General features: G+C 43.7%; 1 protein-coding gene across 4 annotated transcripts in view; it reads right to left on the bottom strand.

Annotated features, from left to right (window-relative positions):
- FAM83E (family with sequence similarity 83 member E) overlaps positions 1 to 15,231 on the bottom strand; it is a 149,761-nt gene that overhangs the window by 47,238 nt on the left and 87,292 nt on the right. For all 4 annotated transcript variants that reach the window (XM_072110482.1, XM_072110481.1, XM_072110485.1 and 1 more), the window contains one exon: positions 11,666 to 11,790. In XM_072110482.1, coding sequence (XP_071966583.1) covers positions 11,666 to 11,790 — 125 coding nt within the window. The remainder of the gene's footprint in view (positions 1 to 11,665; positions 11,791 to 15,231) is intronic.

Below are 15,231 nucleotides of genomic sequence, written 5' to 3'. Positions count from 1 at the left end.
GAGTCACAGGAGTACCCGTGACAAAGATCCGGCAAAGAACATAGAAAGGGGCTGGAACTTATTAGGGCATGCAGCTGGCCAGCACCACGTGCACACATTATGGACACAGGAGCGCACGCTCACTGGAGTAGCGGCCTCTCCTCACTAATAACATGTCAAGCAGCAGCCTCCCTTAACTAATAACATGTTCAGCAGTGGCCTCCCAAACACTTACCTTACGCTCTCCTCTTCACCCTGTGGCTCTGGCTTCTTCTATCCTCCGATTCCCTGCACTGCCAGCACAATTCTGTATTCACTCCTGTGGAACAACCCGCTTTGCGGCGGGCTCTTGTGAAAACCAGGTGCCACTCAGACTCCTGTCCCAGGTGTCGGCTTACGACATTATCCACAGTGGTCCAGACGATCCACTACCACTGATCCTGACACAAATTAGTTTTAATGTGGATAAATGTAAGGTCATGCACCTGGAGGCTAATAATCCAAATGCACCATATGTCCTTGGGGGGAGTAAATGTCGCTTGTTGAGAAGGTAAATTAAACAACATCATGCAATGTCATTCAGCTGCATCTAAAGCCAGCAATATCTTGTCATGTATCAAAAGTGGCATGGACACTTGGAATAGGGAAGTAATATTACCACTGTACAAGGCATTGGTACGGTCTCACATGGAATATGCTGACCAGTTCAAGACACCAGTCCATAAAAGGGATGCCCTGGAGCTGGAGATGGTACAAAGAAGAGCCACAGAAATGATTAGGGGTATGGAGGGTCTCAGTTGTGAGGAAAGATTAAAACAACCTGATTTATTTAGTCTAAAAAAGAGACGACTAAGAGGGGAGACGATTAATTTGTATAAATATATGAATGGTTCATACAAAAAATATGGTGGAAAGTTGTTGCAATTTCAAAGCAAATCAAAAAAGACAAGGGGCCCTGTCTCCATATGGAGAAAGCAATTTTTAAGGATTTTTTTACTGTGAGAACTGTCAATCTGTGGAAAAGCCTACCTCATAGTAGGGACAACAGAAAGCTTCAAGAAGAGTCTAGATGCCTTGTAACATTGTTTCCCGCAAATCCCTTCCTCTCCTTGGTTGAACTTGATGGACATATCTCTTTTTTCAACCATATAAACTATGTAACCACTTGGCCATTTTGCTCCCACCTAACACGGCCATTTATTTGAAAAATGTGAGGTATCACTATAAGAGGTCAATAACTTTGGAATACTTTAACATATCCAGGTGATTTTGCTAATTTTTTTGCGTGACACATTGGGGCACATTAACTAAGGGTCCAAGGACCGCTATTCCGTCGGGTTTTCCGAAATATTTCAGTTTTGCGACATTTTACGCCGAATTGCCCCAGCTTTTTGGTGCATGCAATCGGATTGTGGCGCGTCGGCACCCAACAGAAATCGAGGGGGGGGGACACCCTCAGACAACCCGACGGATTCGGAAGAACCGCAGAATTTAAAAAACAAAATGTGTCACAAGATCAGCACTCATATGCACCGGGAAGAAGAAGGTGAACTCAGGCGGACCACGGCGCAGCAGCGACACCTGCAGGAAATTGGACACACGAAATTAGTGAATTGCTCCGGACCCGAATCCTCGTCGGACAACACACCGCGGGATAGCGACATGACCGGATAAGTAAATCTGCCCCATTGTACTTCATGTTGGGCGAGAAATTTAAGCAATTTGTGAAAAAAAAAAGAAATTTGATTTTAACTTGATAACTAGTATTCCCCATATGTCTGATTTAACTTTCCATCATTTTCCAAACATCCTTTCCTTCTTTTAGGATGTTAAGAGGCTTGAAACTTTAGGTGCGTTTTTTTTTTTTCGAAAATCGTCATATTTTGAATCAGCCGAGGTCGAGGTACTTTAGCAGGAGACAGTCTGGTGGTCAGGTCCAGGCACAGGGTTTTGGCAGGTAGCAGAGATGCAAGGTCAAGTCCAATCCGGGGTCAGCAACGGGAGGTCCAGGCAATTGGGAATGGGAACACAGGGCATAGGAACACAGCAACGCATGAACACAGAGGAACACAAGAGCAGGAACATACATGAACGCAGGAATATCGCAGGGGTGCTTTCTCTAAGGCGATGTCACAAAGATCTGGCAAGGTTTGCAGGAAGAGGCAGGTTTAAATAGATTTCATGAAAATGGCCAGTGCCAATTAGCGGCACGCTGGCTCTTTAAATCTTTCGAAGCCGGCGCGCGCACACCCTAGGAGCCAGGAATGCGCGCATGAGAAAGATGGAGCAGGAGCTGGGAGGGGTAAGTTGTGTGAGCAATGCGCTGGCAAGGGCAGAAGGGCACGGGTGACCACCCTTGACAGTACCCCCCCTTCGGGCTTCCCCCTCTTCTTTGGGTGGAGGAATCTCGGCAGGAGGTCTTGGTCCAGGATATTCTAACCTTTTCCACCTGCCCATTAGACTAGGAATGATAGGTGGAATAAAAGTCCAATTTCACTTGAAGTTGTTTGCGAAGAGAACACCAGAATTCACAGATGTATTGAACCTCACGGTCAGAGACAATTGGGCAGATTTACTTACCCGGCCCATTCGCGATCCAGCGGCGCGTTCTCTGCACAGGATTCGGGTCCGGACAGGATTTATGAAGGTAGTTCCTCCGCCGTCCACCAGGTGGCGTTGCTGCGCTGAAAATCATCTGAACGCGCCGGAATACACCGAGCTGGACCAGGTGAAGGTAAGCGACACATTTTCGGTTTTTAAATGCGGCGGTTTTTCCGAATACGCCGGGTTTTCGTTCGCCCCCCCCCCCATTTCCGTTGCGCGCATGCCGGCGCCGATGCGCCACAATCCGATCGCATGCGCCAAAATCCCGGGGCAATTCATGTACAATCGGCGCAAATCGGAAATATTCGGGTAACAGGTTGGAAAAACGCGAATCGGGCCCTTAGTAAATGACCCCCAATGTGCTAGGGAAGTCCATGGAGTCGGAAGATATGATGGAAGAACTGGCTGCAAGACGTGGAACAGATGGCAAAACTGGAACAAAACGGGACATTTTTGAAAAAAGGTCAGTTACCACCAAGATGATGGTATTGCCTGATGAAGGTGGCATGATGAGGTCCATGGCCACATGAGTCCACGGACAGCTAGGTATCGGCAATGGCAGAAGAAGACCAGCAATCTTGAGACGTGATGGCTTATTCCAGGCACAGGAAGCACTGGAACATACAAAATCCTAAACATCCTTGGCCAGATCGCCACCAGTAGAATCGGGAAATGAGGGTGACAGAGCTCTGCACCCAAGGGTACCCAGCCAGATGTGAGCAATGTCCCCAAGTCAGAATCTTCCTCCGTAGAGCAGGTTGTACGTATGTCTTGCCAGGAGGTAGATCCACAGGCGCGGCCAATACCAGTCGCTAGAAGGGATAACATGCCGAGGAGCCAGTTCTTCCCCAATGACATCCGAGGCACGAGAAAGGGCGTCAGCCTTGATGTTCTTCTCAGCTGGACGGAAATGAATGAGGGAATCGAATTGGGAGAAGAAGAGTGGCCAGCGAGCCTGACATGAATTGAGTCTCTGAGCAGTTTGAAGATAGAGGAGATTTTTGTGGTCTGTGTAAATGCAGACTGGAAAACGAGTTCCCTTTAAGTGGTAACCCCACTCTTCTAAGGCAAGCTTAATCACCAGCAGTTTTCAATCTCCTATAGAATAATTTCTCTCTGCAGAGGAGAAAGTCTTGGAGAAGAATCCACAGGCGATGGTGCAGCCTTTGGGACCCTTCTGCGTAAACACTGGCCCCTACTGAGGAGGCATCCACTTCCAGATGGAAAGGCTTCTCTGTGCCAGCACGTACAAGAACTGGAGCAGAAGCAAATGAGACTATAAGTTCTTGAAAGGCTCCTCAGCTGCTGAAGACCAGAGTCGGGGGTTGGCACCCTTCTTGGGGAGCGCCACAATTGAAGACACCGGAGAGGAGAATTTCGGCATGAACTGCCGGTAGTAGTTTGCAAACCCTTAAACCACTGTATAGCGCATAGTCCTACAGGACGGGCCCACTGAAGAACCGCAGACAGCTTGGCAGGATCCATCCTGAGACCTCTGTCAGAGATGATATAGCTGAGAAATGGAAGATTCCACTTCCAAGTTTGGCGTAAAGACGATTGGCCCGTAAACGACTGAGGACTTGCCAAACGTTGACTTGGTGAGTCTCGAGGTCTGGAGAGAATGCCAAAATATCGTCCAGATAGACCACAACACAGACATAAAGCAAGTCTCTAAAGATGTCACTAACTAATTCCTAGAAGACGGCTGGTGCGTTACAGAGTCCAAACAGCATCACCAGGTACTTTAAGTGTCCATCACGGATATTTAAAGCTGTCTTCCACTCATCTCCCTTGCGCATACGAATGAGGTTGTAGGCTCCTCGAAGATCCAATTTGGAGAAGATCTTGGCTCTACAAAGACGGACAAACAGCTCTATGATCAACGTCAATAAATAGCGGTTCTTAACTGTGACCTTGTTTAGACCACAGTAGTCAATGCAGGAAGGGTTTCCAGGAAGAGGCAGGCTTAAATAGATTTCCTGAAAATGGCCAAGGAGGACAGAGCAGGAGCCGGGATCGGTAAGTTGTGCGGTTGACGCACTGGCAAGGGCAGAGGGGCACGGGTGAGCGACCCATACCGCGGGACGCGAGCCCATCGGGACGCGAGCGACAGGTTTGAAGTAAAGGTTTGTTGTAAATTGTGAATGTGTTGCGTATAAGGTGATGGAATATACCAGGGGTCTCACTAAATTTTGTCACTCTGGTGTTCTTGCATGTCTTGCATGTCTTGCAGTAGTGTATAGTGTCCTTCCTAACCCACCTTCTGGAACAGACTCTTTTCTGAGTCCTTGCTTTAGAAGCAGACTTGAGGAATTCACCGGGACATCTAAACCAGAGGTACTGGGGCCCTGTCCTTCTTGTCTAAATATTTGTGCCTTCACGAATATCACTTGAAAATGGAGAAATTATACAGATGACCTACACATTGGAACAGCACATAAGAGTTATACAGTGTCATCTGTTTAAAGTACTTAGCCAGCCTTTTGTACCATATAATTTATATTTGTTTTCCATAGGGCGCTGTCAGCACCTGATCTGACACATTAAACCCACCCATGTATATACTATAAGCCAGTATTCCGTCTTGCTTGGGGGCAGCGGTGGTGGTACCTCGTATAGGGGTGAGGGTGCTGGAGTCTCCAAGAATTGTGGACAGAACACGGACATCACTTTGTCCTTATACTTGACCAACACCATTTTCTGATTGCTGAATGCCTGGATTTCCCTCCTTTCTAACAAGTGACCTAGGGAGACCTCTCAGGTTTTTGCGTACAGTGCTGCATTCTACAGTACATCTGGAACTGAGGGATGGGAATAGTGGAACACTGGTATAAAAGTTATCCACATACAGATGGCAACCCGCTTCCAGCAGAGGGTGCACAGATCGTCAATTGAAACTCTCTGGGAGATGGCATGATGCCACCAGACATGGCCCCTTCAACTGATGATTGGCGCTGTCCTAGAAAGGAGCAATTATTGTTATATGTTGCTCCCATTAACCCCTATAATGCCTATTATGACGAATATTGCTGCAATTGGCTGGTCTGCATCAACCAGCCAATAGTAGCAATCATGGACCGGGGGAGTAAATGAATGATAAAAAGAGTAAAGCATCCCCTTACTTTTAGCAAACTAGAATCCACAAATTACAATACACTGAAGCAAACTATAGCAAAGGACTTGCAGACTTACACTAAGATGCCTATTTGCTGGCAAGGCAGAATAGCGGCACTCAAAGTAAAGGTGATGCCCAAAATTCTCTACTACTTTCGTAACCTGCCGATAGTGTGGACAAAATCTTTCCTAGCACATATACAAAGTGCTCTCACCACTTTTATATGGAATGGACAAAAAGCGAGAACTCCGCTATCCACATTAATTTCACCACTAGCAGAGGGAGCGTGGGGTGTGCTTCTGTTGAGGCTTACTACCAGCAGCAATAGCAGACCAACTCAAGGCCTGGTTGCTGGACAACCAGGACAAATTGAGGGTGGACATCGAAAGGCACATCTCAGGGACCACATCACTTCAGTCACTCCTGTGGGCGTTCCGCTTGTCCCCAGGTTCCCCCAAAATACTAACCCTAACCTTGGTAACAGCCATAAAAAATGTTTAAACTATCCTAGCTCGCACCAATATTCCCCCCTTAACATAAAGAATAGGCCCTTATCCCACATGCAATATGTGATTTACGCCACATTTAAAAGGGTATTTTGTCGCAATCGGGCCGGATTGGCGGGATTTAACTTAAAAATTGTGTCACAAGCCATGCTCTTACGTACGTACACCGGGAGGAAGATAGTGAACTCCGGTGGACCTAATCAGGGAAGCGACACATCCAACAAGTCGGGCTCACAATCTTCTTGAATTGAGGCACAGTGCATTGTCGTCGGACAATACACTTTCGGAATTTCCTTCGGGCTAGGTAAGTAAATGTGCCCCATTATCTTTCACAGAAAGGAGATTGTGTGATCAAATTTGGTTTACTCCATTAAACCAAGTTTCTACCCCTATATAAGCAACTACTCTAATGTTAGATATATGAGCATTGTACAGCAGGGGCAGTATCCCATGCTTGGGTTAACTGATCCCAATCAGATGTTTCTTATACTGTTGAGAATTCAATAAAAAATGTATGATAAAAAAAGTATCCCCTTACTCACGTTACAAGCTCCAAATCTGCATAAAGAACGATTTGCTCTGTCCCCGTCTATATTGTTTTTCTACTTGCTGATGCCAAATTGCTTTATCATCGATTATGATGCCTAACTATTTGTAGCAATGCACCTCCCACCTCTGTGTTACCAATATATAAAGGTTCACTAGAACCTTTAACTTTCTGCGAAATTAATTTCTAGTTCCTTTGTCTTACTAACATTCAGTTGCAGGCCATTATATATACAATAGCTTGTTAATTCCCACAGCTTGATGAAAAATTTACATTTTTGGCATGTTTTTCAGTTTTTTTTTACAGTGTTCACCGTGCAGGTCCAATTATGATTAGGATTTATTGTGCACATTGTTACGGAAGCGATGATAAGAAATAATGTGTTATTTTATGATTAAGTCTTTTTTTGTACTTTATTACATATGTATAGGAAATAGTGGTTTTTGAGGGACTTTTACTTTACAGACAGTCCCCTACTTAAAGGGGTTTTCCGAAGAAAGAAAATTGTCACATTTCAATCCCCTAGTGATCCCCTTAACACAATAAAGATCATTTTAACCCCTTAATTTACAATTTGACTCAGTTTTCAAAACTAGAGAAAAATATTTTCACTATGACCGGAGCTCCAAAAATTCTTCTTCTCCCTCTTATTCTATCTTAAAACATCGATGAACAGCACCAATCTTCAGTTTATCCTGCTGAAAGTATGTCACCATTCAGACTAGCACCATCGCACTCTCATTCTCCTCCTTTAATTGTATTGTAAAAAATCCATTAAAAATGTGCATATCACAAATTCACATAACGGGACGCTAGCTTTCTATCCGCCCGACCCAGGGTTTCGCCGGCAAGGCTTCTTCCGCCCCAGAAGACACTTCCGTGGGGCGGCACTGGGGTTAGATTATCAGGGTACAAGGTGTATATGCCCTTTCATCTGGCTTCTGACATTGTACTAACACACTGACACATAGAAGGAGAGATGAGACGTATCAGAGATGCATGAGATTACAGATATGCTGACAGACAGAGGCTTTTACACTGTTACACTGTGGGCTCAGCTACATCTCACAGATACTGAATGTGCCTGCTTCCCCCTTTACCGGGGTCACTTATCTCCTTGTAGTTTGTAGTTTGCAGCTTCTCTCTCTACTCACAATCTCCTGGCAGGAAGTGTCTGTGTCCCAGTGTGCAGCAGTGTGAGCTCCATGTAGGGGGCATGGCTACAGGCACACATAGACAGACAGTAATCTCAGCAGCACAATCTCACACAGAAATCCAAGATGGCGCCCGACCCTAAGTCAGAAGTTACTGGATCATGTCTAGGGGAAACTGAAATTGTGTACACCAGGACTGATAGAGACAGGGTGGACTTATACCTGTGAAATACACCATTTTTGTTAATAAAAGTAAATTAAAGAAAGTGTTATTTTGTTACCCTGAGTACATAAAAGAAACTTGTCTTCACGGGAATACACTTTTAAGGACTTACAGAGGACCCCTAGTTAAAGACAGATCCCCCTGCCCACTTTTACCTTTGGTGAAGGTCTCTAGATGCTATTTCTTTAGTCCCAGACTGCTATGATCAGCTGTAAAGTGTCTGTAATGAAGCTTTATTGATAATCTTTGGTCTCATTACAGCAAAAAATGTTGAAACTCCAATCATCACTGGGGCAAAAACATTTTTTCTCTGGAACTACAATTATAAAATATACAGTTTCGACTTACATACAATTTCAACATAACAACGCTATCGAACCTAACTTGGACATAACCCGGGAACTGCCTGTTTTTTTAATTTTATTTTAAAAATAAAAATAATAAAATGTTTGTGTGTGTAAGACAGTGGTGGCGAACCTATGGCACGGGTGCCAGAGGTGGCACTCAGAGCCCTTTCTGTGGGCACTTTGACCCCAAGACAGAGTTCATCAAACAGGACCAAATTCACCAAATTTTCCTGCAGACCCAGGCAATTTAAGAGATGCTGCAATCAGCGCTATTATAAAACGACACTTCATTGGCTGTTTGGAACTGCGGTAAAAAGTGATAAAGTGTTGATAGAACTGCATTATCTTTGTAGGTCATCCTACTGGACCCTACATTTTTACTGTACAGAGACACCCTGGTGTGAAGCTACAATGATAGTCTGAATGTGCCCTCATTCTTTCAACTCAAGGGGCCTCAAGGGGCCGATACGATTGATAGATGTTGAAGAGCAGGTGGCAATAAGTTACGGCTTAAAATGCAATGTTGGCACTTTGCGGTAAATAAGTGGATTTTGGTTATAGTTTGGGCACTTGGTCTCTAAAAGGTTTGCCATCACTGGTGTAAGAGATTAAAACTGCCTGAGTGAAGTTACCCCCCCTTCTTCAGATCAAACAAAATTTATGTCAAACGTTTGTGCTACATTTGTGGTGGGTTATGCAGCAGAAATTTTTGTTTGTGCCGCTACGATTTTCAAGATATTAATAAAAGTTTCCAGAGGTCATCAGAGGTCAACCAGCCTTCCAAATCAAACAAAACTGATGACAATCAATTGTGCTACATTTGTCATGGTTTGTGCTGCTCAAACTTTTGTTTGTGCTGCTTTTGTTTTGAAGATTTCAACAAAATTGTAAGATCAATAGGTCAGCCAGCCCCCCCCCCCCAACTAACCGAATCAAACAAAACTGGTGTCAAACTTTTGTGCTACGTTTATGCAGCAAAAACCTTTTGTTTGTGCTGCTATCATTTTTAATGTATTGGTAGAGCGCTTATTGCATAAGGGCACCCTTTTTTCACCTAAATGAATCTCATACAAAAGGATAAAATGAACTTTGATATTCTGCTTGGTATCCAGACAGAGAATCAAGCGAGTCAAAGTGAGTGCATTCCATACGCTTGAGTCTGGTGGCTTGTTCTCACCTCTGTATGAATTCCCTACCTCCTTTCCCTATGTCATCAGGCCGTCTGGCCAAAATCACGCCTAGGCATCAGATGCCTGCAGCTTCCATGCACAGTGTAGGAAGCCGCAGATGCGCAGTGTTCCGGTCGGCAAAGGTAGACAATCGCTCCGATGCTCACTGTGCATCACAGCTGCAAATGTCTGATGCCTAGGCATGATAATTCAGCCAGGTGGCCCAAAGACGTTGGGAAAGGAGGTGGGTAATTTATACGGAGGTGAGAATAAGGCCCCTTCTCCACTGGCGTTTTTCACACGCGAGTTCTGCGCGTGCATTTGACGCTCAGAACTCGCATTGCACTCTGTCCCATTGTATTCAATGGGTCTTTCTCCATTAGCGTTGTTTTTGACGCGCGTGCTTGCGTTCGTTTGCACGCGCGTCAAAATCGCAGCATGCTCTATTTTTGCGAGTCACGCGCAATTTTCACGCCCCATTCAAGTCTATGGAGATGCATCAAGAACGCATTGCACTCGCAATCATTGCAAGTGCAATGCGAGTGCAATGCGTTTTAAACATAAGGGTTGCTAGGTGACCAGAATAACATTATTTCCCCTGCTCGCGAACGATCATTTAATTAAAAAAACACAGTGAAGAACAGTGAAGAATAGAATAAAAACAGTGAACACAGTGAACACAGTGAACACAGGATCATTTAAGATAAAAACACAGTGCAGAACACAGTGCAGAATAGATTACAGATGTTCGGCACATCTGCTTACTTGTCGGGAGATACGCGCGGAACGGCGCGAACAAAATAGCATGTGAAGAACAATATATATGTGTGTGAAGAACACATTGCAGATGTTTAAATACATCTGCAATGTGTTCTTCACACATATATATTGTTCTTCACATGCTATTTTGTTCGCGCCGTTCCGCGCGTAGCTCCCGACAAGTAAGCAGTTGTGCCGAACATCTGTAATCTATTCTGCACTGTGTTCTGCACTGTGTTTTTATCTTAAATGATCCTGTGTTCACTGTGTTCACTGTGTTCACTGTTTTTATTCTATTCTTCACTGTTCTTCACATCTGCTAAATTGTCGGGAGATAATATACGCGCGGAACAGTGAAGAATAGATCGCAGATGTTTGCAAATTATCAGAAGACATTATTTTTCAATTAAATAACACATTTTAATCCCAAACCATGGTCCCTTTGAAAAATGCTCGAGTCTCCCATTGAATCGCGCGTCAAAAATGCGCCGAAAACGCAAAAAAAACGCAAATTACTCCAAGGAAAAATGGAACAAAAACGCAGCCAAAACGTCAGTTTTTCACGCATTGCACACTGACGTGAAACGCAACGCTAGTGTGCAAGAGGCCTAAGACTCAAGCGTATGGAATACACCCACTTTGACCCGCTGGATTCTCTGCCTGGATACCAAGCAGAGAATCAAAGTTAATTTTATCCTTTTGTAGGTTCTTATAGGTGAACAAAGGGTGCCCTTTTGCTATAAGCACTCTATGGGAACCTGCCTAAGACAAGATTTTTGCAAACAGTGGTGACAGGTTCCCTTTTAATTTTGGAGAATGGGCTGGCCTTTTCACCTTTACAATTTTGTTAATATCTTCAAAGCAGCTCAAACAAAAATTTGAGCAGCACAACTGTAGCACAATTAATTGGCACCAGTTTTGTTTGATTTCCGTAATGTGGGGGGGCTGGTTGACCTCTGGAAATAATAATATCTTAAAAATGATAACGCCACAAATGAACATTTCTGCTGCAGAAACCAGCACAAATGTTTGACATCAGCTTTGTTAGGTTTGAACAAGGTTGGGTGGCCAACTGCAGTCACAGGTGTTACAGGAGGGTGTCAGCTGGAATGTTTTCTACTGAAATCCCCACAAAGCAATTAGTGCATAACTATAGATAAGAGTAGAGATCCATTTAAATGATTACACTTTTTGGAATTTACATAGTGACCCTTAGGTAGTTACATACTAAAATAATACTAGCCATTTTTTAATTAACTTACCTATATGTTCCAGTTATTACAGTATTGCAATCAACCAACAGAAACTTCTCTTTCAGAGCTCCTGTCACTTGCTTTAATAGCCGAGTACTAAATGTGCATCCAGATACAACCCTTACACGAATATTCTGTCAAAATAGAAACAAGTTGTTACAGTGGGAACCTAGAACAGTTTTACCTCAGACACTACATACTACACCTCCCCCTACATAGTTCCTCTGCAAATAAGATTTGTTTTCTTTCCACTGTAAGGAAATTGATTGGACCTCGAAGAAAATCAGATCAGCTAAAATATATCAACAAATTAGTCTTGGATATAAGAATTTGCCACAGAGAATAGTGTGTAAAATAAAAATCAAATCAAAGTACAATTTTTGTGCTTTGTGCCTCTCAAAATATTTAACTATGAACAATGAAAGCCACAAAATCATAGCACAAATGTGTTAATTGAAAACCAAATGGCTTCATTTGCCACCCAAGAAAGAGTTGTTTATCTTTAAAGATGTTTATTGTTATCACCTGGCTGTCTTGCACACCCTCTCCATCGTCCCGACACTCTGCCCCCCCCCCCCACCTAGTGTTCCCTATGCCCTACCTAGTTTATAAAAACTCTTACTTTGTTTCTGTTTCGCAATGACATATGTTCAATAAACCGCACAGCGGTTTAAATAAGTTAATACAGGTATCCCCCACCTCTTGCAAAAACTTCTCATTCAGGAGGAGATGAGATACCCCTTTTTGGTGTTGTCCATTGACTCTCAGACACTCAGTTTATCTAAGTAAGCATTTGTGTGCTCATTTCGACAACATATTCTTGTTATGGTTTTATGCTGTTGTAAAACTTTTCAAAAAAAAAAAAGTTAAATGATAAAGATGTTTATTGTTATACATTCACCATAAAAATCACGCTGAATACTTCCCTTTCTGACAACCCCCACAGATCCTTGCTTCTGGCCCCGGACACACTAAATTTAGGCACCACTGACATCATGGTGCAGTGGTGCCAAACCTACACTCACCGGACACTTTATTAGGTACAACATGCTAGTAAAGGGTTGGACCCCCTTTTGCCTTAAGAACTGCCTCAATTCTTCGTGGCATAGATTCAACAAGGTGCTGGAAGCATTCCTCAGAGATTTTGGTCCATATTGACATGATGGCATCACACAGTTGCCGCAGATTTGTTGGCTGCACATCCATGATGCGAATCTCCCGTTCCACCACATCCCAAAGATGCTCTATTGGATTGAGATCTGGTGACTGTGGAGGCCATTTGAGTACAGTGAACTCATTGTCATGTTCAAGAAACCAGTCTGAGATGATTCCAGCTTTATGACATGGCGCATTATCCTGCTGAAAGTAGCCATCAGATGTTGGGTACATTGTGGTCATAAAGGGATGGACATGGTCAGTAACAATACTCAGGTAGGCTGTGGCATTGCAATGATGCTCAATTGGTACCAAAGGGCCAAAGAGTGCCAAGAAAATATTTGCCACACCATGACACCACCACCAGCCTGAACCGTTGATACAAGGCAGGATGGATCCATGCTTTCATGTTGTTGACGCCAAATTCTGACCCTACCATCCGAATGTCGCAGCAGAAATCGAGACTCATCAGATCAGGCAACATTTTTCCAATCTTCTACTGTCCAATTTCGATGAGCTTGTGCAAATTGTAGCCTCAGTTTCCTGTTCTTAGCTGAAAGGAGTGGAAACCGGTGTGGTCTTCTGCTGCTGTAGCCCATGTGCCTCAAAGTTCGACGTACTGTGCGTTCAGAGATGCTCTTCTGCCTACCTTGGTTGTAACGGGTGGTGATTTGAGTCACTGTTGCCTTTCTCTCAGCTCGAACCAGTCTGCCCATTCTCCTCTGACCTCTGGCATCAACAAGGCATTTCCGCCCACAGAACTGCCGCTCACTGGATGTTTTTTCTTTTTCGGACCATTCTCTGTAAACCCTAGAGATGGTTGTGCGTGAAAATCCCAGCAGATCAACAGTTTCTGAAATACTCAGACCAGCCCTTCTGGCACCAACAACCATGCCACGTTCAAGGCACTCAAATCACCTTTCTTCCCCATACTGATGCTCGGTTTGAACTGTAGGAGATTGTCTTGACCATGTCTACATGCGTAAATGCACTGAGTTGCCTCCGTGTGATTGGCTAATTAGAAATTTAGTGTTAACGAGCAGTTGGACAGGTGTACCTAATAAAGTGGCCGGTGAGTGTATGTCACAGGTGCCAGAGGCAGCCAGGATAGAGTTGACCAGACAGGACTCATGACCTCCTGCACTCCCAGCCACAACATATTCTTGGTTGCCTGGCTAAGAGGAGGTGTGGACAGGGCTGGTCACCTACTGTGAACCCCCTGATTCTTCCTGTGAATGCTACAATGATATTTAACATTTCCCCTCCTTCTTCTTCTTTGAACATGTTGATGACCTCAGTGCTCTTATATGATTAAAAGCAGAAAGAGAGCAGATAAAAATAAGCTACTGCTTAATATTGTCAAGGAGATAATCCCAATGTATTTTTCAAGTATATAAATGATAAGAAACTAAAAATGGAGAGTGTGGGGCCCACTAAGTTATAACCTGGGGTTCATGTGGAAGGAGATGAGGAAAAGGCCAATCTACTGATGTCGCCTTCTCGACTGTCCTACAGTCGAACAGCTTAAGGAAGAGGTACGGCGCTGCCTTACAACCACTTATATAGACAAATCAACGGGGCCAGGAGGCATAAACCTCCGGGTTCTACATGAACTATGTACCTTGATAGACAAACCATTATATTTGAAGATTCTCTGAGTACTGTTTATGTTCCACAGGACTGGCGCATAGAAAATGTGGTACAAATATACATAAAAGGATCAAAATGTGATCCTGGAAACTACAGATCTGTGAGTCTAACTTCTGTTGTGGGGAAAATATTTGAGGGGTTTGATAGAGATGCTATCGTGGAGTATCTCACTGTACATAACTTTATAACCCAGCATCAGCATGGGTTTATGCGAGATTGGTCCTGTGAGATACTGGATCTGGGGGACGCTGTGGATGTTTTATATCTGGGCTTTTCAAAGGCATTTGACACAGTGCGGCATAAAAGGTTGGTACATAAAATTAAACTGCTGGGACTAAGGAAAAAGTTGTGTGTTTGGATAAATAATTGGCTTAGTTATAGAAAACAGAGGGTCGTCATTAATGGCACACTCTCAGATTGGGTTGACGTTACCAGAGTCAGTATTGGGGCCAGTTCCGTTTAATATTTTTATGGATGACTTTGTAGTGGGTTTGCACAGTCAAGTTTCAATATTTGCAGGTGATACCAAGCTTTGTAAAGTTATTAATAATAAGGTAGAAAGTTTAGATTTACAGAGGGATTTATGGAAGCTTGAGGAGTGGGCAGAGAAATGGTTGAAGAGGTTTAATGTAGAGAAATGTAAAGTTATGCACTTGGGCCATGGAAACAAAAGGTATAATTATGTTCTAAACTGTCAATTACTTGGTAAAACTGGAGCTGAAAAAGACTTGTGGGTATTGGAGGATGGTAAACTTAATTTTAGCAACCAG

This window comes from Engystomops pustulosus, chromosome 6 (genome assembly GCF_040894005.1).
Source record: "Engystomops pustulosus chromosome 6, aEngPut4.maternal, whole genome shotgun sequence".
In the NCBI taxonomy this organism is placed as follows: Eukaryota; Metazoa; Chordata; class Amphibia; order Anura; family Leptodactylidae; genus Engystomops; species Engystomops pustulosus.
Note: the sequence above shows the minus strand (reverse complement) of the source record. Positions and strands in the feature narration are given on the sequence as shown.